This window comes from Ranitomeya imitator, chromosome 5, assembly GCF_032444005.1.
Source record: "Ranitomeya imitator isolate aRanImi1 chromosome 5, aRanImi1.pri, whole genome shotgun sequence".
NCBI lineage: Eukaryota > Metazoa > Chordata > Amphibia > Anura > Dendrobatidae > Ranitomeya > Ranitomeya imitator.
In genome coordinates this window covers 621827559-621854235 of record NC_091286.1, presented here as the reverse complement: position 1 = coordinate 621854235, position 26677 = coordinate 621827559, and the positions used below count along the sequence as shown (strand labels likewise).

Genomic DNA, 26677 nt, shown 5'->3' with positions numbered 1-26677 from the left:
TTAGTATCCGTGAGCACTTTAGAACAAGCATTTATATCACACGTTAGTAAAGGCAGACGACAGGGCGAGGTGCTGGAATACACGTGTCCATAGGACTGAATGGAAACCTGAATTCAGTGGTTAACACGTATCCACCAATACCTCTGTCCATTTAGTGTGTGTGTGTGTGTATATGTGCAGTGGGGTAATTAAATATTTGATCCCTTGCTGATTTTGTTTGCCCACTGACAGACATGAATAGTCTATAATTTTAAGTGTAGGCTAATTTGAACATTGAGGGATAGAATATCGAAACTAAAATCCAGAAAATTACATTGTATAAATTATATAAATTTATTTGCATTTTGCAGTGAGAAATAAGTATTTGATCCCTCTGGCAAACAAGACTTAATACTTGGTGGTAAAACCCTTGTTGGCAAGTACAGCAGTCAGACTGTTTTTGTAGTTGATGATGTTTGCGCACACGTCAGGAGGAATTTTGGTCCACTCCTCTTTGCAGATATCTAAATTTTTTTATTTTGAGGTTGTTGCTTGGCAACTCTGAGCTTCACCTCCCTCCATAAGTTTTCTATGGGATTAAGGTTTGGAGACTGGCTAGGCCACTCCATGACCTTAATATGCTTCTTTCTGAGCCTCGCTTTTGTTGCCTTGACTGTATGTTTTTGGTCATTGTCTTGCTGGCAGACCCAGCCACGACCCATTTTTAATGTCCTGTCGGAGGGAAGGAGGTTGTCACTCAGTATTTTATGGTACATGGCTCCATCCATTCTCACATTGATGCGGTGAAGTAGTCCTGTGCCCTTAGCAGAGAAACACCCCCTAATGTTTCTGCCTCCATGCTGGACAGTGGGGATTGTGTTCTTTGGGTCATAAGCAGCATTTCCCTGCCTCAAACACAGGGAGTTAAGTTAATGCCTCAATTTTTGCCTTCTCTGACCACAGCACCTTCTCCCCATCACTCTGTTGCAGAGTGCGTCTTCTTGCAGTCACCGCTGTACTTAGGAGAGCTTCAATCAGCAAGATATCTTGAGTAAACAGTATTTACTTCATACTGGATAAACATGAGATACAATTCAGTGTCACACAGTCCGTGCACTGAAGACAACACATTCATGAAGAAAAGCAAAACCGAAAGTAAGAAAACAACCAACCACTGAGAGCTTCCCTCCCCACATTACAGCAAGTATATAACTTTACACACTATCGCCATCTGCTGTCTGGTTAGTATAAAGTCCTCCTTTCACTTATAATAAGTCCCAATCTGTTGCATATGCCAACACACTCACAGATCACCCAGGTGTTCATTGGCAAACTTCAGACGAGACTGCACATGTGCCTTCTTGAGCAGGAGACCTTGCAGGCACTGCAGGATTTTAAACCTTTATGGCGTAATTTGTTACCAATGATTTTCTTGGTGACTGTGGTCCCAGCTGCCTTGAGATCATTAACAAGTACCCCCTCTAGTTTTAGGCTGATCTCTCACCGTCCTCATGATCAAGGATATCCCACAAGGTGAGATTTTGCATGGTGCTCCAGATTGATGTCGATTGACAATCATTCTGTATGTCTTCCATTTTCTTATTATTGCACCCACAGTTATCTCCTTCTCACCCAGCGTCTTACTTATGGGTTTTGTAGCCCATTCCAGCTTTGTGCAGGTCTGTCATCTTGTCCCTGACATCATTATAAAGCTCTTTGGTCTTGTCCATGTTGGAGAGGTTAGAGTCTGACAGATTGAGTCTGTGCACAGGAGTCTTTTATAAAGGTGACTATGTAAGACAGCTGTCTAATGCAGGTAACGAGTTGATTAGGAGCGTCTAACTGGTCTGTAGGAGCCAGAACTCTTAATGGTTGGTAGGGGATCAAATACTTATTTCTCACTGCAAAATGCAAATAAATGTACCGTATATAATTTATACAATGTGATTTTCTGAATTTTTTATTTTTGATATTCTATCTCACAATGTTAAAATTACAGTATATACTTGAGTATAAGCCGACCAGAGTATAAGCCGACCCCCCTAATTTTGACACAAAAAACTGGGAAAACTTAGTGACTCGAGTATAAGCCTAGGGTGGAAAACGCAGCAGCTACTGGTAAATGTCCAAAGTAAAAATAGATACCAATAAAAGTAAAATTGAGACATCAGTAGATTGTGTTTTTGAATATCCATATTGAATCAGGAGCTCCATATAATGCTCCATAAAGTTTATGATGGGCCCCATAAGATGCACCATATTAAAATATGCCCCATATAATCCTGCATAAAAGTTAATAATGGCCCCATAAGATGCTCCATAGACACATTTGCCCAATATAATGCTGCACAAATGTTTTGCCCCATATACTGTAATGCTCCACAAACGTTAATTATGACCTCATAAGATGCTCCATAAAGATATTTGCCCCATATAGTGCTGCACAAGCATTATGGCCCCATACAGACACTTGCCCCATATTCACGTGCTCCTCGTTCCGGCTCCGCTCCATCTTCAGCGTCTTCTGCACTGACGTTGAGGCAGAGGGCGCGCACTAACCACGTCACCGCGCCCTCTGACCTAAGCGTCACTGCAGAAGACTCTGAAGACGGAGCGGCGCCGGAATGAGGAGAGGTGAATATCGCACAGCGCTCCCCTCCCCGTATACTCACCTGGTCGGTCCTGGCGCTGTGCAGTCCCCTTCCCCGGCGCTGCAGCTTCTTCCTGTGTTGAGCGGTCACCGTTACCGCTCATTACAGTAATGAATATGCAGCCCCACCCCTATGGGAGGTGGAGCCGCATATTCATTACTGTAATGAGCGGTACCATTTGACGGCTCACTACAGGAACAAGCTGGGGCGCCAGGGACCGCACCAGGAGCAGGTGAGTATAATTAGACAGCCCCAGCTCCCCCTCACCTGCCGACAACCGGGTATGACTCAGAGTATAAGCCGAGAGGGGGACTTTCAGCCCAAAAAAGTGGGCTGAAAATCTCGGCTTATACTCGAGTATATATGGTAACCTACCCTTAAAATTATAGACTGTTCACGTCTGTCAGTGGGCAAACTTACAAAATCGGTAGGGAATCAAATACTTATTTCCCTCACTGCGTATGCATGTGTAAAAAAAAATAAAAAAATATATATAATATACAGTATGTGTATATATATACATATATACATACTATTGAACCCGTTCTACGCCCGGGTGGCGAGCATCTATATTGGTATATGGTCTCCATCCTGGTATGTGCTGCTCCATCCTGCGTCCCCATCCTGTCATGAGCTGCTCCATCCTGCGTCCCCATTCTGACATGTGCTGCACCCATCCTGCACCCCCATTCTGAAATGTGCTGCTCCATCCTGCATCCACATCCTGTCATGTGCTGCACCCGTCCTGCGTCCCCATCCTGTCATGTGCTGCACCCGTCCTGCGCCCCCATCCTGCCATGTGTTGCACCCATCTTGCGCCCCCATTGTGACATGTGCTGCACCCATCCTGCGCCTCCATTCTGACATGTTCTGCACCCATCCTGCGCCTCCGTTCTGTCATTTGCTGCTCCCATCCTGTGCCCCCGTTCTGTCATGTGCTGCTCCCATCCTGCGCCCCCATTGTGACATGTGCTGCTCCCATCCTGCGTCCCCATTCTGACATGTTCTGCACTCATCCTGCGCCTCCATTCTGTCATGTGCTGCTCCCATCCTGTGCCCCCATTCTTTCATGTGCTGCTCCCATCTTGCGCCCCCATTGTCATGTGCTGCTCCCATCCTGCGCCCCTGTTCTGTCATGTGCTGCTCCCATCCTGCGCCCCCGTTCTGTCATGTGCTGCTACCATCCTACGCCCATTCTGTCATGTGCTGCTCCCATCCTGCGCCCCCGTTCTGTCATGTGCTGCTGCCATCCTGCGCCCCGTTCTGTCATGTGCTGCTCCCATCCTGCGCCACCATTGTATTATATGCCCCCCATAAGATGCTCCATTATATATGCCCCGTATGCTGCTGCCATATATATATAAAAAAAATACCATATTCACCTAATGTCGCTGCACCCATCCTGCGCCTCCATTCTGTCATTTGCTGCTCCCATCCTGTCATGTGCTGCTGCCATCTTGCGCCCCCGTTCTGTCATGTGCTGCTCCCATCCTGCGCCCGTTCTGTCATGTGCTGCTGCCATCCTGCGCCCCCGTTCTGTCATGTGCTGCTACCATCCTGCGCCCCCGTTCTGTCATGTGCTGCTACCATCCTGCGCCACCATTGTATTATATGCCCCCCATAAGATGCTCCATTATATATGCCCCGTATGCTGCTGATATATATATATATATATATATATATATATATATATATAAACCTATTCACCTAACGTCGGTGGGCGCCGAGTGCTGGGGGCCTGAGCAGGCGGGGACACCGGCGCGCTGTGGGGGTCAGGTGCCGGAGTCACCGCTAGCTCAGGCCCCCAGCGCTATACTCACCTGTCTGTCCCGTTCCAGCGCTGTGCGCCGCCATCTTCCGGCTCCTCTGGCTGTGACTGTTCAGTCAGAGGGCGGCGCCGGCGCGCATTAAGCGCGTCATCGCGCCCTCTGAACTGGGAACGTCACAGCAGAGGACCCGGGAGACGAAGCCGCACGCAGCGCTGGAACGGGGGACAAGTGAATATACTTGCCCTCCTGGCGGTCCCTGACTCTCCGGTGGAGATCGCGGTGTGCGTTCAGTGTTTACGCACACCGCGATCTCCTGGGAGCGTCACTCTGTGAGGCCCAGACTGCGCCGGCGCTTGCGCAGTCTATAAAGGCTTCGGACAGAGTGACGCTCCCAGTTTCCTGCTACACTGCTCCAAATACTCAGCAGTGAGGGACACTCACTTCAGGAGACTCTCGCATCTCTTCCCGGACTTCATCACCATGGAGGAGGAAGAGAAAACATATATCCGGCTGGGAGAAGGAGAGAGCAGTGGAGATAGCAGCGCAATATGTGAGCGAATGTCATAGCCTGCGAGAAGAGAACTATGATGCCATGGACTATAGCCCCCACCCTGGATCTGCCCCCATCCACCTCCCCTATGCCAGGGACTATAGCCCCCACCCTGGATCTGCCCCCATCCACCTCCCCTATGCCATGGACTATAGCCCCCACAATGGATCTGCCCCCATCCCCCTTCCCTATGCCATGGACTATAGCTCCTACCCTGGATCTGCCCCCATCCACCTCCCCTATGCCATGGACTATAGCCCCCACCCTGGATCTGCCCCCATCCACCTCCCCTATGCCATGGACTATAGCCCCCACAATGGATCTGCCCCCTTCCACCTTCCCTACAGCTCCTACCCTACAGTCCCTATCCCTAATGCCTTTATACACTTGCTTTGGCAAAACTGATGTGTGTTTGGTCCTGCCAATAAAGCTTCTTTGAATCTTGAATCTTTGAATCTATATACCGTATTTTTCGGACTATAAGACGCACCGGACTATAAAGCGCACCCAGGTTTTAGAGGTGGAAAATGGGGAAAAAATATTTGAAGCAAAAAAATGTGGTAAAATATTTAATAACATACTATTATCTATATATATAATTGTCTAAGGGTTTTTCTGTCTCTGTCTGTCTGTCCTGGAAATCCCGCGTCTCTAATCAGTGACGGGCACAGTATCGACGTAGAAATCCCGCGTCTCTGATTGGTCGAGGCCGCGACCAATCAGCAACGGGCACAGTATCGACGTAGATGTCATAATGGTTGCCATGGCGACGATGATGTCATAAAGGTTGCCTCGACCAATCAGCGACGGGCACAGTCTGCCGCGAATTCTGGAATCATCATTGTCCATATACTACGGGGATATGCATATTCTAGAATACCCGATGCGTTAGAATCGGGCCACTATCTAGTATATAATAACACCACATATAATAGTATGTTGGAAGCTGCGGGACCAGTGTGGTGTCTGTACAGTACTATATGAAGATGCTGGAGGGTGAGTATAAGAATGGGGGCACAGGGCTTATATTTAAAGCACCACTCCAGCACTGCAAAATAACACTGGAGTGCTGCTTTAAAATCCAATGGGAGAACTATAACTCCCAGCATGTCCTGCAGATCCTATGACATGCTGGGAGTTATAGTTCACTAAAGGAGTGGCAGAGTGCTTTATTGTGTTTTAAGCCTAGTAAAGATGGTATAAAGTTTGGAAAGACTATCCTCTTAATTGTGGCAGCCAGCCACACTGTGGTGAGGTAAAAGCATCCCATGACTGCACACAGAGCCCTCCCTCTTGTTGCCTTTCCACAGCACAGGTAATGGAAGCCAGCAGATTCTAGTGTTGTCAGCTTCTGACTAACTTCCTATCCAACCCCTAGTTTTACCAGTGTGAGGAGGGGCCCAATAAATAAAGCCTTTTGCTCCCCCTAGTGGCCAGAGTGTGAAGTGTAATGTGTGCTGGTGATACCTGGTCAGGAGAATTCCTTAAATGCCATCAGACGTACCATCACTCCCCTTAGTGGCAGAGTGTCATACTGCAACGACCAGATCTCTGGGGCGCTGCACATAGATACATAGATACATAGATGTTTAGATGTTTCATGTTGAGTTGAAAGTGTTCTTGAAGCTTTTGTCCTCTTCTAAGAGTCTTTCTTGGCTTTAAAGGGATCCCTGCTGCTTTGTTGAATGGAGTTCCTGACAGAAAGCATGTTTAGAAGAAGAAAAGTCCATGTGTTGTTTTTTTTTTATATTTCCTGGAATATATAAAGCAGCTTTCATCTTGGATTCACTGGCATTTTAGCTGTTAAAAACCTGGTCTATTTTTGGTAAAGAAGCACCAGCATTGGATCTCCATGAGATAAGGCTACCGAGATTTGACTGATCTATTTGAGGTTAATATCATTGGACATCTCCTTTTAAATGTCCTCTCTTCATGTATGGGAAATATAATGAATACATTCAGTTTGTGTTTGGAAAGACATGGGGAATTTGAAGGGGTTAAATAAATGTCTGGTTAGAAAATATGTACATTCAATAGACAGCATGGTATAAAGGAAGCAGACTATGAACAGATTGATATGTACAGTGCTGTGCAAAAGTTTTAGTAAGAAAAATTTTAAATTTTTTATAGAAGTATTAATAATTTATCTATATCAATTAACAAAATGCAAAATAAATGCACAAAATTTGGTGTGACCGCCCTTATTCTTCAAAGCAGCATTAAACATTAATTCTTCTATGAAAACATCTTGGAGAACTAACCACTGATCTTCTGTGGTTGTCACTAAAGCAAATCCTTCTGTCTCTTAATGTAATCCCAGACATGCTGGATGATGAGATCAGGGCTCTGTGGGCCCGTATATTCACTCCAGGACTCCTTGATCTTCTATACGCTGAACTTACTAAATTAGTTGTGTGTTTGTGGTTGTTGTCCTGGTGCAGAATAAATTTGTAGACAATCGGATGCCTCCCTGATGGTATTGCATGACGGATATGTATCTGCCTTTATTTCTCTGCATTGAGGACACCAAGAAATGGACAAATTTAAGGGCCGGAAATTCAGTGGTCAGCCAATGAAACTTGGCAGCAGATCATGGTACTTCTCTTCAAAATCAGAAGATGTTCAGCAGTGCCATGAGCTCAAATCTGGCAGCAACCAGACGTGGTCTTCATGGAAGAATTGCAGCCAAAACATGCTTTTGAAATGGAAAAAGGACAAATACGGTAACTCAACAATGCATGAAAACGTAGAAACTGGTGTACAAAAAAAATGGTAGTATGTGTTCTAGACCGATGAGTGGAGATGGGAGAATCCGTTCGCAGGACGCCTTGCCAAGTGACTACTGACTTGGAAATCTTGTTCACTCCTGGCCTTCCAAGCTCTTCTTTTGATTAGCTGGTGTAGAGCAACTTCATCATTGCGGTATGATGCACACACGATGTTGTACCGGCCTGTCCAATCAAGAAAAGATCCTGGGATGCTAGAAAGTAAGGGAATTCGCAGGGCTCCAATCCAGTGGTCCCAGATTACGGTTTCAGCCAACAGACTGGACTACTGGGCAGATTACGGTTTTGGCCTATGGACTGGAGTACTGCAAAATCAATTATTGCATTTCTATTGATGGGTCAAAATGTAAAATATGTAACTGTAACAGAAGGCAATTTGTTTGTGAAGATCTAGATAATGGTACAATAATGGGTGTCTGCAAGCAGCAGTGAAGCATGGTGGAGGTTCCTTGTAGGTCTATGGCTGCATTTCAGCAAAGTGAGTTGGCGTTTTGGTGAACTTCAATGGTGTCCTCAATGCTGAGAAATACAGACAGATACTTATCTATCATGCAATACCAGCAGGGAGATGACTGTCTCCAAATTTATTCTACCGCAGAAGAGCGACTCCAGAAAATGCCATTAAGAAATATCTTCAGGGTACAGAAGAACAAGGAGTCCTGGAAGTGATGATACGGGCCCAGAGCCCTGATCTCAGCATCATCCAGTCTATCTGAGATTACAAGATGAGACAAAAGGATGTGTAACCAACATCCACAGAAGAACAGAGTTCTTTCACAAACTGTACCTAGAAGATTTTATGTTTTGAAGGCAAATGGTCGTCACGCCAAACAATATTTTGAATTAGTTTTCTCTTTTGTTCATTCACTTTGCTTTTTAATTGATAAAAATAATCTATTTAACACTTCTATATTTTTTTAACCCCTTTCTACCATTGGACGTACTATTCAGTCCATGTGGGGTGGGCCCTACTTCCCAAGGACGGAATAGTACGTCCAGAGCAATCAGCCGCGCGCACGGGGGCGCAGTGTTTCGGTGGTATAGGGAAGCATCGTGCAGGGAGGGGGCTCCCTGCGTGCTTCTTTGATGTGATTGCGTTGCTGCGAAGGTCTCTTACCTCCTCCTCCCTGCAGGAACGACCCGACCTATAAAACTGTCCCACTAGTTGACCCCTTCAGTGAATCAGTGAACACCGTAAAAAAAAAAAAAAAAAAAAAAAAAAGCAAAAAACAACGCTTTATTATCATACTGCCGAACACAAAGTGGAATAAATAACACGCGATCAAAAAGATGGATATAAATTACCATGGTACCACTGAAAACTCCATCTTGTCCCGCAAAAAAACAAGCTGCCATACAGCATTATCAGAGAAAAATAAAAAAGTTATAGTCCTCAGAATAAAGCGATGCAAAAATAATTATTTTTTCTATAAAATAGTTTTTATCATATAAAAGCACCAAAACATAAAAAAAATGATAAAAATGAGGTATCGCTGTAATCGTACTGACCCAAAGAATAAAACTGCTTTATCCATTTTACCAAACGCGGAACGGTATAAACGCCTCCCCCAAAAGAAATTCATGAATAGCTGATTTTTGGTCATTCTGCCTCACAAAAATCGGAATAAAAAGAGTTAACGTCACATGCCCGAAAATGTTACCAATAAAAACGTCAACTCGTCCCGCAAAAAACAAGACCTCACATGACTCTGTGGACCAAAATATGGAAAAATTATAGCTCTCAAAATGTGGTAACGCAAAAAAAAAAAATTTTTCCAATGAAAAGCGTCTTTTAGGGTACTTTCACACTAGTGTTTTTTTAAATCCGTCACAATGCGTTGTTTTGCAGAAAAAACGCATCCTGCAAAAGTGCTTGCAGGATGTGTTTTTTTTCCCCATACACTTCTATTGACGACGGATTTGCACACTTCGCATCCGTCTTGCGACGAATGCGTCGTGCTTTGGCGGACCGTCGGGAGAAAAAAACCCTACATGTAACGTTTTTTTTTCTCCCGACGGACCGCTTTTTCCGACGGCGCATGCGCGACCGGAACTCCGCCCCCACCTCCCCGCACCTTACAATGGGGCAGCGGATGCGCCGGAAAAATGCATCCGCTGCCTCCATTGTGCAATGCAGCAAACGCTAGCGTCGGAATCTCTCCCCGACGCATTGCGACGGGGAGATTCCGACGCTAGTGTGAAAGAAGCCTTAGTGTGTGACGGCTGCCAATCATAAAAATCTGCTAAAAAAACAGCTATAAAAGTAAATCAAACCCCCCTTCATCACCCCGTTAGTTAGGGAAAAATTAAAAAATTTTAAAAATGTATTTATTTCCAATTTCCCGTTAGGGCTAGGGTTGGGGCTAGGGTTAGGGCTATGGTTAGGGTTGGGGCTAAAGTTAGGGTTAGGCCGGCCTCACACTCAGCGTATAAAAATACGGTCCGTTTTTTTCGGCCGTAATACGCTGAAAAATTCCCAAAATAGTGATCCGTATGTCATCCGTAGGCAGGTCGTGTCAGCGTATTTTGCGCATGGCATCCTCCGTATGTAATCCGTATGGCATCCATACTGCGAGATTTTCTCGCAGGCTTGCAAAACCGACATACAATGGATCCATCTCATATCCCCCTTTTTTTTGCATATTCCACACTACTAATATTAGTAGTGTGTATGTGCAAAACTTGGGCGCTCTAGCTATTAAATTAAAGGGTTAAATCGTGGAACAAATTGGCGTGGGCTCCCGCACAATTTTCTCCGCCAGAATGGTACAGCCAGTGACTGAGGGCAGATATTAATAGCCTGGAGAGGGTCCACAGTTATTGGCCCCCCCCTGGCTAAAAACATCTGCCCCCAGCCACCCCAGAAAAGGCACATCTGGAAGATGCGCCTATTCTGGCACTTGGCCACTCTCTTCCCATTTCCGTGTAGCGGTGGGATATGGGGTAATGAAGGGTTAATGTCACCTTGCTATTGTAAGGTGACATTAAGCCAGAGTAAAAATGGAGAGGCGTCAATTATGACACCTATCCATTATTAATCCAATAGTATGAAATGGTTAATAAAACACACACATGATTACAAAGTATTTTAATGAAATAAATACACAGGTTGTTGGAATATTTTATTTTTGTCACCTGTAACAAATGTAAAACAAAAACCAACAATATTCCATACCTTCTGACGATGAGACGATCTGTCTCATCCCACGCTGTAAATCCATCTGAAAGGGTTAACTAATTTTATAAGCAGAAGCCTGCTAATGCAGCCGCCCCTGGCTGTAAAAACCCCAGTGAATGAATGGAATGTAGGTGAATGACCTGTAGTTACCTCGAGTTGCAATGATGCGCCCTCTGCTGGTTGTCCTCATATGAACTCGAGCCTGGGAAAATATTCTGAAAAGTTCACAGGCTTGAGTTCATATGAGGACATCTATGGGATAGTATAGGGATATATATATGATATATATATATATATATATATATATATATATATATATATATATATATATATATATATATATATATATATATATATACTGTATATATGTGTAGACATTTATTATATATATATATATATATATATATATATATATATATATATATATATATATATATATATATATATATATATATATATATATATATATATATATATCCCTATACTATCCCATGGATGTCCTCATATGAACTCGAGCATGGGAACTTTTCAGAATATATATATTAGTCATTGGACTACTGGCTGGGAGAGTTTTGCACTACATTAAGGTATTTTTGGCTGCTGTTCCAATAATATAAATATATATAAATATATTCTATATATCTATCTAACTATACCCCTATACTATGTGTAGACATTTATCTTAGCTATTCTAGTCTAACCTGTCCGTGTGATTTTACTGTACACCGCATTGAATTGCCTGCTTTTCTATAGAACACCGCTGCGTATTTCTCACAAGTCCGTGTGTAATCCGTATTTTTCTCGCCCCCATAGACTTTCATTGGCGTATTTTTTTGCGCAATACGGTGACAAACGCAGCATGCTGCGATTTTCTAGAGCCGTAGAAGACCGTAAAATACGGCAGATAGGAGCAGGGCCATAGAGAATCATTGTACCGTATGCAATCCGTATTTTCTGCACCTCTCATACGTCCGTAAAACTCTCTTGTGTGACACCGGCCTTAGGGTTTGGATTACATTTATGGTTGGGAATAGGGTTAGGGGTGTGTTAGGGTTACCATTGAAATTAGGGTTAGGGATGTGTTTGGATTAGGGTTTCAGTTATAATTGGGGGTTTCCACTGTTTAGGCACATCAGGGGCTCTCAAAACGCGACATGGCGTCCGATCTCAATGCCATCCAATTCTGCGTTGAAAAACTAAAACAGTGCTCCTTCCCTTCCGAGCTCTCCCGTGCGCCCAAACAGGGGTTTACCCCACATATGGGGTATCAGCGTACTCAGGAGAAATTGGACCCCAAAAGTTGTTGTCCAATATGTCCTATTACCCTTGGGAAAATACAAAACTGGGGGCTAAAAAATAATTTTTGTGGGAATTTTTTTTTTTTTAAATTTTCACAGCTCTGCGTTATAAACTGTAGTGAAACACTTGGGGGTTCAAAGCTCTCACAACACATCTAGATGAGTTCCTTAGGGGGTCTACTTTCCAAAATGGTGTCACTTGTGGGGGGTTTCAATGTTTAGGCACATCAGTGGCTCTCCAAATGCAACATGGCGTCCGATCTCAATTCCAGTCAATTCTGCATTGAAAAAGTCAAACAATGCTCCTTCCCTTCCGAGCTCTCCCGTGCGCCCAAACAGTGGTTTACCCCCACATATCCGGTATCGGTGTACTCAGGACAAACTGAACATCAACTTTTGGGGTCCTTTTTCTCCTGTTACCCTTGGTAAAATAAAACAAATTGGAGCTGAAGTAAATTTTTTGTGAAAAAAAGTTAAATGTTCATTTTTTATTTAAACATTCCAAAAATTCCTGTGAAGCACCTGAAGGGTTAATAAACTTCTTGAATGTGGTTTTGAGCACCTTGAGGGGTGCAGTTTTTAGAATGGTGTCACACTTGGGTATTTTCTATCATATAGACCCCTAAAAATGGCTTCAAATAAGATGTGGTCCCTAAAAAAATAAATAAATGGTGTTATAAAAATGAGAAATTGCTCGTCAACTTTTAACCCCTATAACTCCCTAACAAAAAAAAAAATTTGGTTCCAAAATTGTGCTGATGTAAAGTAGACATGTGGGAAATGTTACTTATTAAGTATTTTGTGTGATATATCTCTGTGATTTAATTGCATAAAAATTCAAAGTTGAAAAATTGCAAAATTATCAAAATTTTCGCCAAATTTCCGTTTTTTCCCCCCACAAATAAACGCAGGTAATATCAAAGAAATTTTACCACTATCATGAAGTACAATATGTCATGAGAAAACCGTGTCAGAATCGTTCCAGAGTTATAACCTCATAAAGGGACAGTGGTCAGAATTGTAAAAATTGGCCCAGTCATTAACGTGCAAACCACCCTTGCGGGTAAAGGGGTTAAAGCATTCTTGTTTTCCTGCATCTTTTTTTCCACACACTTCTTAAAAGGTTTGCACACTACTGTAGGTTTGTGGGAAAGAATCCAATAGAAGTATATAATTAAAGTATTTTATTTATTGAAATCTCTGTTCAATCCGGGCTTCGTTAAGTGGGTGGTATAAAATCAGTGATTGACAGGCTTCCCTGAATCCTTGTGCATACAGTTCTAGCTGTATATCACGGATTAAGACCACATCTTTGACTCCTTGCCAGGTCTATTCCTATTTGTGTGCAGGGAAAGACATCGCAATGAAGGCTAACTGGGCAGGGGAAGTCTGTGGGATCTGCCCAGATGACTGTTCTTCCTGCTCCCGGCTTCTTTACAGGCTTTGATTATGTTGAAACATTGCACCATTTCAGAGTAAACTATAGATGACTGCATAATGTGGATAGACTAATTTTGGGCACCATGAATCTCCTGACAGGTTCCTCTACCTTAACTAAAAAACTCTAAAATTGACCAGGATAGCTAAAAAAATGGAAAATTGGTCCGTCCTTGTGGTCTACGCTGTGTCGGTCAACAATGACATCCTGTTCTTCAGTCTTAATACATTTCTGTGTTCAGGCAAGAGGACCATAGCATCATCGGATGAGACTGATGATGTGCCAGTCAACCATTAAAACCCTCAGTGATCAGATGATTGAAAAACACATATAATTATATAATATATCTCCCGCTTAATGTGTACACCAGGAGTAGGAATTAAGCAAAATGCTAATGATGCTAGGTATTTTAATTTATTTATGAGCATTTTTACACCAGAGTTTGTGACTGTCAGCTTTAATTGCATGTTTTATTAATTTACAGATACTGCTTTGTGTTTGCTTTGGGATACCTCACCTTGTGCCAAATAGCGAGAGTCTATATTTTTGATTATGGACAGTATTCTGCCGATTTTTCTGGGTAAGTGCAATATTAATTAAATTCAGATTTTTTTTTTCTCTTCTAACCTCCACTTCATCCCTTGATTATTTTTTCAATTGATCTTAAAAGCTAAGTTTCATAATTAAAATGTAATTAATACTATGTAATGTATTGTTCTTATTAGTAACATGAAGTTGAAATAAAGTATATAGGGCTCGATTCATCATTTTATTTTATTTTTTTCATGGGCACTTTTCCTCTTTTGTCATGTTTTGTTAATTCACTATTTTTGTGACAAATTCTTCAAAGTGGTTCACGAACTTTGCACAAGATCAAAAATGCTCTTTAGGGTATGTGCACACGCGAAAAAAAACGCGATAAAATCGCATTAGTAACTGCAGACATATGCATCCTATCATTTAGAATGCATTCTGCAATTTTTGTGAACATGATGGGTTTTTTTCCCGCAAAAAAAATGCATTGCGATTTAAAAAAAGCAGTATGTTCATTAATTTTGCGTTTTTCACGCAATTCTATGCATTTGGAAAAACGCATCAAAACGTGCAAAAAAACGCAACAAAAACGCGCAAAAAAACGCATGCGGATTTCTGGCAGAAATGTCAGGTTTTTGTCAGGAAAATTTCTGCCAGAAATCCTGACGTGTGCACATAGCCTTATTCTTTATTTTTTTATTTTTTCAATGTTGCACACTTTTTAGAAATACCGAGTGGTGCCAAGTATAGCAAAACAATAGGGTTAATAAATCTGCAGCGAGCACAAACAATCACCACCCTAGATTGTATGGAGACAAAGGTCCTATGCAGCATCAATACTAAAAATGTCATGTTAAAAATAAAAATAAAAAAAAAAACCTGCTATACTCACCATCCGCCGCCTTTGCCGCTCCTCGCGACGCTCCCGGGACCGGTCACCGCTCCATTGCGAGCGGCAGCTTCCGGTCCCAGGGCTGGTGTGCGACAATGACCTGCCGTGACGTCACGGTCATGTGACCGCGACGTCATCACAGGTCCTGCTCATACCAGCCCTGGGACCGGAAGCTGCAGCTTGCAATGGAACGGTCCCGGGAGCGTGGTGAGGAGCAGCAAAGGCGGCGGATGGTACGTATAGCAGGACTTCAACGGCAACGGGCCTTCGGAAGGTGAGTATATGTTTTTTTTTTTTTTTTTAAGTCTGTATACTACGTGGCTCTGTGCTGTATACTCAGTCGCTGTGCAATATACTACGTGGCTGGGCAATATACTACATGGCTGGGCAATATACTACATGGCTGAGCAATGTACTACGTGACTGGGCAATATACTACATGGCTGTGCAATATACTACGTGGCTGTGCAATATACTACGTTGGCTGTGCAATATACTACGTGGCTGGGCAATATACTACGTGGCTGGGCAATATACTATGTGACTGGGCTATAAACTACGTGACTGGGCTATAAACTACGTGACTGGGCAATATACTACGTTGCTGGGCAATATTCTACGTGGCTGGGCAATATACTACGTGGCTGGGCAATATACTACGTGGCTGGGCAATATACTACGTGGCTGGGCAATACACTACGTGGCTGGGCAATACACTACGTTGCTCTGTGCTGTATACTACGTGACTGGGCAATATACTACGTGGCTGGGCAATATACTACATGGCTGGGCAATATACTACATGGCTGAGCAATATACTACGTGACTGGGCAATATACTACGTGGCTGTGCAATATACTACGTGGCTGTGCAATATACTACGTTGGCTGTGCAATATACTACGTGGCTGGGCAATATACTACGTGGCTGGGCAATATACTACGTGACTGGGCTATAAACTACGTGACTGGGCTATAAACTACGTGACTGGGCAATATACTACGTTGCTGGGCAATATTCTATGTGGCTGGGCAATATACTACGTGGCTGGGCAATATACTACGTGGCTGGGCAATATACTACGTGGCTGGGCAATACACTACGTGGCTGGGCAATATACTACGTTGCTCTGTGCTGTATACTACGTGACTGGGCAATATACTACGTGGCTGGGCAATATACTACGTGGCTGGGCAATATACTACGTGGCTGGGCAATATACTACATAGCTGGGCAATATACTACGTGACTGGGCAATATACTATGTGACTGGGCAATATACTGTGTGGACAATTCCAGAGTGTGTGTATATGTATGTATAATTTTACGGTACAGACCAAAAGTTTGGACACACCCTCTCATTTAAAGATGGTCTTCCAACAATCTTGAAGGAGTTTCCAGAGATGCTTAGCACTTGTTGGCCCTTTTGCCTTCACTCTGAGGTCCAGCTCACCCCAAATCATCTCGACTGGGTTCAGGTCTGGTGACTGTGGAGGCCAGGTCATCTGGCGTAGCACCCCATCACTCTCCTTCTTGGTCAAATAGCCCTTACATAGCCTGGAAGTGTGTTTGGGGTCATTGTCCTGTTGAAAAATAAATGATGGTCCAACTAAACGCAAACCGGATGGAATAGCATGCTGCTGCAAGATGCTGTGGTAGCCATGCTGGTTCAGTATGCCTTCAATTTTGAATAAATCCCCAGCAGTGTCACCAGCAAAGCACCCCCACACTATTTCACCGCCTCCTCCATGCTTCACGGTGGGAACCAGGCATGTAGACTCCATCCGTTCACCTTTTCTGCGTCGCACAAAGACACGGTGGTTGGAACCAAAGATCTCAAATTTGGACTCATGAGACCAAAGCCCAGATTTCCACTGGTCTAATGTCCATTCCTTGTGTTCTTTAGCCCAAACCAGTCTCTTCTGCTTGTTGCCTGTCCTTAGCAGTGGTTTCCTAGCAGCTATTTTACCATGAAGGCCTGCTGCACAAAGTCTCGTCTTAACAGTTGTTGTAGAGATGTGCCTGCTGCTAGAACTGTGTGTGGCATTGACCTGGTCTCTAATCTGAGCTGCTGATAACCTGCTATTTCTGAGGCTGGTGACTCGGATAAACTTATCCTCAGAAGCAGAGGTGACTCTTGGTCTTCCTTTCCTGGGGCGGTCCTCATGTGAGCCAGTTTCTTTGTAGCGCTTGATGGTTTTTGCCACGGCACTTGGGGACACTTTCAAGGTTTACCCAATTTTTTGGACTGACTGACCTTCATTTCGTAAGGTAATGATGTCCACTCATTTTTCTTTACTTAGAATTTGTTTTATGGCAAGAAAAAAAGCCGCTAACAGTCTATTCAGTAGGACTATCAGCTGTGTATCCACCAGACTTCTGCACAACACAACTGATGGTCCCAACACCATTTATAAGGCAAGAAATCTCATTTATTAAACCTGACAGGGCACACCTGTGAAGTGAAAACTATTCCCTGTGACTACCTCTTGAAGCTCATCAAGAGAATGCCAAGAGCATGCAAAGCAGTCCTCAAAGCAAAAGGTGGCTACTTTGAAGAACCTAGAATATAAGACATAATTTCAGATGTTTCACACTTTTTTATTAAGTATATAATTCCACATGTGTTAATTCATAGTTTTGATGCCTTCAGTGTGAATGTACAATTTTCATAGTCATGAAAATACAGAAAAATCTTTAAATGATGTGGTGTGTCCAAACTTTTGGTCTGTACTGTATATTCTATTGCATATTATATTCTGATTCCTCCTTATTAGTGATGAGTGAACGTGTTGTGATAAGGTGTTATCCCATGCTCAGGTGCTAACCTGTGACTTCACTGTGCTCGAATAATATATTTGAGTCCCTGCACCTGAATGTTTCTCTGCTGTTTGACAGCTACAGCACATGCAGGGATTACCTAAAAAACAGCAATCCCTCCATGTGTTGTGGCTTTCGAACAGCAACGAGACACAGGCGCGGGGACTCGAATATATTTTTTCGAGCACAGTGAAGTCACCGGTTAGCACCCGAGCATGGGATAACACCTTATCACAACACGTTCACTCATCACGAATAAGGATGAAGCGGGTCATCCTGAGTTAGGGCCCCTCTTTACAGCTGCTCTATTTTTCTAGAGGAAGGGGCCTGAGTGATGGACCACCTTCTATTATGTCCATATGGTCTACTGGGGCATATGGAGAGAGTCAATATGCCTTTAGCAATGTTGTTAAAGAGTAAAAATTGGAATATTGGGGGCTTACTGATCTTTCAAGATCTGTCCAATATATGTATGCTCATGTCCACCATGTGGTATATTCTGCTATTGCTACAGACAGAGCAATCCTTCTGTAAGTCAAGAACCATGACCACCTTCATTAAAAAGTTATTCCCAAAAAATCAAGTTGTCCTCGATGCAAAGTATAAGAGATAACCTGATTACGCTGGGGACTTAACAGCGATCCTGAGAACGGTCTTCTGGAACCTCGAGAGCAGGAGTCTGCAGCCCCGTCCTGAATGAAGCAGGGGTGAGTATTCGTGGTCTCTGCAGCATTCGTATTCTATGGAGCTGACTGATATAGTCGAGCAGTGTGTTCAGCAGTCCCATAGACAAAAGATGGAGCAAAAACAAGCTCCCCTCCTTTTCATTAATGAAGGGGGTGCAGAGCTCTGTTGTCAAGGTTCCAGAATTCTGTTCTTGGGGTAGCGAATAACTTGAATTTTGGGGAATAATCCTTTAAAGCAGGGGTCCCCAACTCCAGTCCTCAAGGCCCACCAACATGTCATGTTTTCAGGATTTCCTTAGTTTTGCCCAGGTAATAATTGCATCACCTGTGCAATGCAAAGGAAATCCTGAAAACATGACCTGTTGGTGGGCCTTGAGGACTGGAGTTGGGGACCCCTGCTTTCAAGGAACGAACGTGGCTTACTTGGAATATGACCACCTATGGATTGGATGTTAGAAATACTGTTAGCTAGTCTAAAATGGTTTTCAATATACTGTATGATGTATTTCAAACAATGCATGTTGAAAACTTAAATGGCACATCCTTAGAATAGAGAGCACACCTGCTATTTTCAGTTTCTTGAAGAAATGGAAGAATCATTTCAAGGTAATAACAGCACAGACTTGGGTAACCTAAAACTGAAGGCTGTTAGGATTTGTAGCATAATATTATGTTACTTATTAAATTTGGATCAAACATCTTTATTCTGAAACAATCCTAACACCGTAATAGGATGTCGTTCACTACATAAAGTCAAGAGACTTGTCGGATTAATACTTCTCATGCCAACAAAAGTTGATTTTTCTGTATGTCATCTGACTTTAGAGTCTTTAGACTGAAGATCTTCTCTATAACCAATGACTCTGAGGAGATCTTTAATGACAAATGATATTGGAAAAAGTATCTCTTGTATGACCTTTATCGGGACAAGGATCTTCTATATGACCCATGACCTGAAGAAGAGGATCTTCCGTATCAACTGTGACTCTGTGCTGAAGAGCTTTCTTATGACTTATTAATTTTGGTTGAGCACCTTCTATGACTAATGACTCTGGGAACATCTTTTATTTGACCAGCGACTCTTGGAAGAGGATCTTCTCATGACCTATTATTCTGGGAAGATGACTCGAGTCCAGCCTAAGAACGTTCTATATAATCTGAGACACTAGAAATATATATATTTTTTCTGATCTATCTGAAAATTATCTCCTGTATGACTAATGATTCTGGGAAGATGATCATCTGTATATTCTTAAAATTTTGGGGAAAAAATGATCTTTTGTATAATCGGTGACTTTTGGGAAATGATCTTCTGCATGGCCTCTAAGCTGTATGAGGATTTTCTGTATGTCTTTAGGATTTACAGAAGATTCTCTCTAAGAATCTTGGTTCTGGATAAAGGATTCTCTGTTTTAGAATTTCTTGGAGACTATCTGAAGACAGGTTCTCTTTTTAGGTCTTATAGTTTCAGGGAGAGTTTGGGCACCCCTGCTCAAAATTACTGTTGTTGTAGACAGTTAAGCTAGTTGAAGATGGAAAGATCTCTAAAAGGCCTAAAGTTAAAGGTGACACATTTCCTTTGTACTTTTGGCAAAAAAAAAATTGTCATTATGTACATTTTTAAAATTACAAAAAGGAAAATGGACCAATGTAAAAGTTTGGGCACATTGTTCTACTGTTCAAATACACCTGCACAAATGACTTTCATTGAAGAGTCATTAAAAGAAAACCTCTCCTGTGTCCTCACGACAAAATTCAGCATCCGAAGTGTGCAAATGAAAATCTACAGTCATGGACAAAAATTTTGAGAATGAGACAAATATTAATTTTTCCAAAGTCTACTGCTTCATGTTTTCGAATGGCATATTGCATATACTCCTGAATGTCAGTGTGATCAGCTTACCAGCAATTACTGTACTTGCAAAGTCAATATTTGCCCAGAAAATGAACTTTAACCCCCAAAACACATTTCAACATCAGTGCAGTCCTGCCTTAAAAGGAGCAGCTAACATCGTTTTAGTGATTGGTCCATTAACACAGGTGTGAGTGTTGATGAGGACAGAGCTGGCGATCAATCAGTCATGATTAAGTAAGAATGACCTCACTCAAATATTGACTTGCTGCATTAACTCATTCTAACTGTCAATATAACCTATTGGTACTCATAATATGATTGCAATTATATTTCTGTATGTGATATCAACATCAGACAAACACTAATAATAACCAGAGGGCAGCAGATCATGTGAAAATATAATTTTGGTGTCATTCTCAAAAATTTTGGCCATGACTGTAAACAAGCCTGATGCATTTTTCAAACAAGTCCTGTGGACTGATGAGGTAAAAATAGAACTCTTTGGTATGTGTGGAGAAAACAGAACAGAATTTCAGGAAAATAATATGTTGCCAACCATTAAGCATGTGGATGGATCAATTATGCTTAGGGGTTGTGTTGCAGCCAGTGGAACTAGGAACATTTCATGGGTTGAGCAAAGAAAGAAATTTCAACAGATTCTTGATGCAAGCATAACACCATTTGTAAAGAAGCTGAAGTTGAAAAGAGGATGGCTTCTACAAATAGATAGTGATCCTAAACACACGTCAAAATCCATAATAGACTACCTCAAAAGGCGCAAGCTGAACGTTTTACAACGGCCCTCACAGTCCCCTGATCTGAACATCATTGTAAATCTGTGGCTAGACCTTTAAAAAGCAGTGCATGCAAGGTGACCCAGGAATGTCACAGAACTGGAAGAATTTTTCAAGGAAGAATGGATTAAAATCCCTCAAATAAGAACTGAAAGACTCTTGTCTGGCTACAAAGTGTTTACAAGCTGTGATACTTTCAAAAGGGGGTGCTACTAGGTACGAACCATGCAGAGTGCCCAAAATTTGGCATCAGCCCTCTTTTCTTTTTAATAATCATCTTTATTTTTATATAGCGCTAACCTATTCTGCAGCGCTATACAGCTTTGTGTAATTTTTAAAATGTACAAGATTAGATTTTTTTTTTTTGCCTAAAATACAAATGAAATGTGTCATCTTTAACTTTAGGCCTTTTAGAGATGATTAAATCTTCAACTAGCTTAACTGTTCAGAAGAACAGTAATTTTGACCGGGGTGCCCAAACTTTTACATGCCACTGTACATCTTATATACATCTAGAGAGATAATTTCCTGTGTGTCGTGTAATTTTGAGGCGATAATCTTCTGTACATCTTATAGTTCTGGGTAGAGGGTCTACTGCACGTCTTGTAGTTTTGGTGGTAACGATCTTTTGTACATCTTACAGTTTTGATGGAAAGGGTCTTCTGTATGTCTTGGAGTTTCAGGGGAAGTTTCTACAGTATGCCTTGCAGTTCTGGGGAGAAGATCTGCTGTACATATTATTTTCTGGGGAAAAGGATCTTCTGTATGCTTTTTTGTTTTGGGGGACGGATGTTGTGAACAAATTACCGTTTTGGGAAGCAGATCTCCTGTACATATTTATAGTTCTGGAGAGAGACTCTTCTATATTTTGTATAGTTCCCAAGAGAGAAGATCTCCTGTACATCTTATAGTTCTGGGGAGAGGGTCTTCAGTATGTTTTGGAGAGGTCCTGATATATCTTATAGTTCTGGGGAGATTAGCTTCTGTATATCTTTTTTGTGTTTTTTTTGCGGGTTAGGATCATCTGTGCATTTTATAATTCGAGAAGATGATCTTCTGTATGTCTTGTAGTTTTGGGGGGAGGCTCTTCTTTATATATTACTGTCCTTTACAGATGATCCTCTCTATGGCCTGAAGTTCTGGGACGATCATTCCTCTGTTCTGTGAATTGACCTTTGTAGAACATAAAATTTTCAAATCGATCATATTAAAAACCTTTCAATAATCTAAAAGATCTAGGGTGTTTATAATGTATGAAAACTATGATATGCAGAATAACCAAGCAGCATGCATACCTTTTATATCTTCATCCATTTTTGAATGCATTTTTCATAATTAAGTATTTTAATTTTATATTCATTTTTTATTATTTTAAAATTATTTCACTTTTCTTTATCTAAAGGCCAATGATGATTATTACACAGAAAATAACAAGCTTGGCTTTTGAAATCCGAGATGGTAAGATGACATATATTTTATGTTGTAATTTTAATGAATATTTGTTTTGAATCATATTGGTAATGTCATATCCCTGTTATATGATTTTGTGATTTCTAGTTAATGTTTTCTTTAAACTTAACAGAATAACTATGAATAGTTCATTTTAATTACACTTTTAGATATTTTGAGCAAATATAGAGGTTATAAACTCAATTTTAGATGTTTTCTTTATGGAATTCTATATAAATTACTAATGTAATTTACCCTGTTTCACCCCCAGTCCATTTTGGTTTTGTCAGCTACATTTTGCCTGTACTGGAAACAGGAAAATGTTTCCTATGTAGGACATGTCATCAATGGAGTGTGTATAGGGAACAAGCTGACTTGTTTTTTTCAATATCTAGCCAGCCCCCTTCTCTTATTATGCCTAGGCCTTGACAGAGATTGGAACTGACTTAGATATTGAATGAGCCGGTCTACAAGCCCCCTTCTCTTACTATGCATAGGTCTCGAAAGAGAAGAGAGCTGGCTTAGCTATTGGACAGTCTCCAGCCTGTATGGGAGTCTCAAGATGGCACTTTTTAGGTGGGTGGTCACGGGGGCGTGACAGATGCCAGACACAATGCCTCTTGAAAATTATAGTCTAGCAGCACCTTAGGGAAAGACCGATAATACAGAAACAATAACAGACCAGTAAGTAAGAGTAATGGCTTCAGAGGGTTATATAAAACTTGTATTGAAAAATAAAAGTACCAGGAGGGTTTGGTACGCGTAACAGGGACAACTAGATCTTTTTTTTTTTTTTTTTCCCTGGAAATCCCGTTATCACTATGGCTATAGCTTCTGGTTACTCTTCTTTGCCAGAAACTACCAACCCCATTAACTTGAATTAACTCATATGGCAGTGTGATCTCAAAAGCGCCCCTGTGCAGAGAAAAGACCATCCTAAAGCTTTGCCGTGGCCCCCTTATTCTCAGGATTCTGGGGGTCCTTGAAGTTGGGCCTGCACCGATCATGGCACATCCTAGCAATAAGTCACTGCTTCCTGGGATGAGAACGCCTAATTCTTACTATTGAATTTATACACAACAGTTTCTGCTTACAATGTGCCCAGAAGAAAGTACAGGAAAAATGTACCGTATATCTTTGTACAACAGTATTAGCCAGTGTTGGAGAGTCCTCAGTGGTTGATACCTTTTAATGGCTAACTGAACATATTATTATTATTATTATTATTATTATTATTATTATTATTTATTTATATAGCACCATTGAATCCATGGTGCTGTACATGAGAAGGGGTTACATACAAATTACAAATATCACATACAGTAAACAAACTAAAAATGACGGACTGATACAGAGGGGTGAGGACCCTGCCCTTGCGGGCTTACATTCTACAGGATAGTGGGGATGGTGACAGTAGGTTGTGGGTTGCAGGAGCTCCGGTGTTGGTGAGGAGGCAGCGGGGTCAGTGCAGGCTGTAGGCTTTCCTGAAGAGATGGGTTTTCAGGTTCCGCCTGAAGGATCCGAATGTGGTTGATAGTCGGACGTGTTGGGGCAAAGAATTCCAGAGGATGGGGGATATTCGGGAGAAGTCTTGGAGGTAATATATGGTAACAAATTGTGAGCTTTCTAGACTACACAGGTCTCTTCATCTGAAGTCTTGTAGTTTTGGGGGAGACTCTTCTGTATATATTACTGTTGCTCTAGACCTTTGTTGCTCTAGGTCTTGTTGCTCTAGACCAGTGTTTCCCAAACTCCAGTCCTCACAGACCCCAACAGGTCATGCTTTCTAGATTTCCTTTGTATTGCACAAGTGATGGAAGTATCAGGAGTTCTCTCACTTGTGCAGCACTTTGGAAATCCTGAAAACATGACCTGTTGGGGTCAATGAGGACTGGAGTTTGGGAAATACTGCTCTAGACCTTTGTGAGACATAGAATTTTTAAATCGATCACACTGTCATCAGATGAAGACCTGAGTAAAGCTTGCAATCTGTTACCACCTTTTTCCCTTCCCCCATGACGGCACACCTGAGAGAGGGGATCCGCCCAGCCAGGACAGGAAACCCTACTGAAAATAAAAGGGCGGTACCTCTCCCTCGCTTCAGTTGGGTTTCCTGTCCTGACAGGGACCCTCTTACTGAACACGGCGGTTCACTTACCCAGGTCCCGTCCCGGCGTGGAAGAACAGGCAGCGCCTGTGCGTCGGGTTCGGGGGTCTGGAAGCGCCGTCCGCAGGTCCTCCGGGTCTCTGCGTCCGAGCGGGCGTTGAGCAGCGTGGTCAGAGGGCTGTGTTCCCTTCCATGGCTGCCACGCCGCCCTCCCCTCTCTGCCGGCGTCCAGGTGCGGTGGCCGCTTCCGGGTCGCTCGTCTGACGTCACGCGCAAGGCACGCTGGGAATGGGCGTGCCCGCGTGACGTTGGGGGCGGGTGCCGGATCCAAGATGGCGGCGCCCATGATGAGAACGCCGGCCGGTGAAAGGGAACTCCGGCGGCACGGCAGAGAGTGGGAGGGGGTTAATTTGGGCACCGAAGGAGGCGGGGAGTGCAGTGGTCCCCCCATAAAAGGGGGTTAGACCACAGAAGACGCGCTCATGTCCATAAACTTCACCATGGAAGTAGGACAACAGGAGCAGCAGCAGCAGCAGCTGCCTTCACAGCAGCAGCAGCAAATGGAGCTCTCACCAGATGCCTTGCCGAGCCACCAGCATACCAAGAGCAGCCGCTCAAGTGGTAGAAACAGCAGTCGTTCTGTCCGGCAGGATTCGTCAGCGTCCAGGAGGGACGCTTCACGTGCATCTGTCCAGCCTCCAAAATCGGTACCCTTGATTGTCGGTAGTGGTGAGTGATCTACGTGAATGTCACCCTTATGGTAACAGGGTCCATTTTTGTCTGTTTTGATCACTAGGGGTCCAGGAAAGCGGTTGGTAAAACAAAGAACCGAGAGTGTGCCCTTTGTAGAAACCCGCTTGCAGTTCAGTGGCAGAAGGATCTCTGTGCTGACTGCATTACTAAAACCATACGAACCATAAGAAGAGACCCCTAATTTTGCCACTAGCCTAAAAGCCATAATACAGGCTGAAATAAAAGACTCCTTGAAATTGGCCCTAAGCGAACCAAGAAGGAGAAGCCGTAAGGCGTCCACAGACTCAGATGCCTCTCAGAGACAGGGGAGTCATAAAACATCCCGGTCTCCCTCTACCTCCTCGGCCTCTGTCCAGTCTTCAGATTCCTCCTCGGACAGTGATTCAGGAGGTCGTCCATGTTTCCCAACTGAGGATGTAGATAAACTGGTCAAAGCAGTTAGATCTGCAATGGGGCTTAAAGAGGAGAAGACACCTAGGTCACTAGAAGATGTCATGTTTGGTGGCCTAGAAGAGAAAAGGAAACGCACGTTTCCAGTTAACGCAAAAATAAAAGCTTTAATTGAGAAAGAGTGGAAAAAGCCTGAAAAAATGGGTTCCTTGCCCTCTTCATCCAAAAGGAGATATCCTTTTGAGGATAAAGACTCCGAGTCATGGGAGAAAATCCCTAAGATTGACGGGGCAGTAGCCAAATGTTTAAAAAAATCATCCCTTCCGTTAGAGGACTCTGGTGTTCTCAAAGACCCGCTTGATAAAAAAGCAGATAGTTTCCTGAGACACATCTGGGAAGCCTCAGCGGGGGGCCTTAAGCCGGCAATTGCGGGAACATGTACGGCCCGTGCCCTAATGGTCTGGCTACATCAGGTAGAAGATCAGCTGAAAAACAAAGTACCCAGAACTGACATCCTTGCAAATATTTCTTTGCTACAAGGAGCAGCAGCTTTTTTGGCAGACTCTTCTGCGGATTCCGCAAGACTAACAGCTAGAGCCGCGGGTTTGTCCAACGCAGCAAGAAGAGCCCTCTGGCTCAAAGGTTGCCCGGGGGATTTGCCATCTAAACACAAACTGTGTTCTATTCCATGTGACGGCCAACTTCTCTTCGGGAAAAAACTTGAAGACATCCTGGAACATGCAGGAGA

The 26677-nt window shown here is 42.9% G+C and overlaps 1 protein-coding gene across 2 annotated transcripts in view; it reads left to right on the top strand.

Moving 5' to 3' along the window:
* Positions 1 to 26677, top strand: part of MBOAT2 (membrane bound O-acyltransferase domain containing 2) — a 312770-nt gene that overhangs the window by 191731 nt on the left and 94362 nt on the right. For both annotated transcript variants that reach the window (XM_069728064.1, XM_069728065.1), the window contains exons 4-5: positions 14134 to 14229; positions 22633 to 22688. In XM_069728064.1, the coding sequence (XP_069584165.1) occupies positions 14134 to 14229; positions 22633 to 22688 (152 nt within the window). The remainder of the gene's footprint in view (positions 1 to 14133; positions 14230 to 22632; positions 22689 to 26677) is intronic.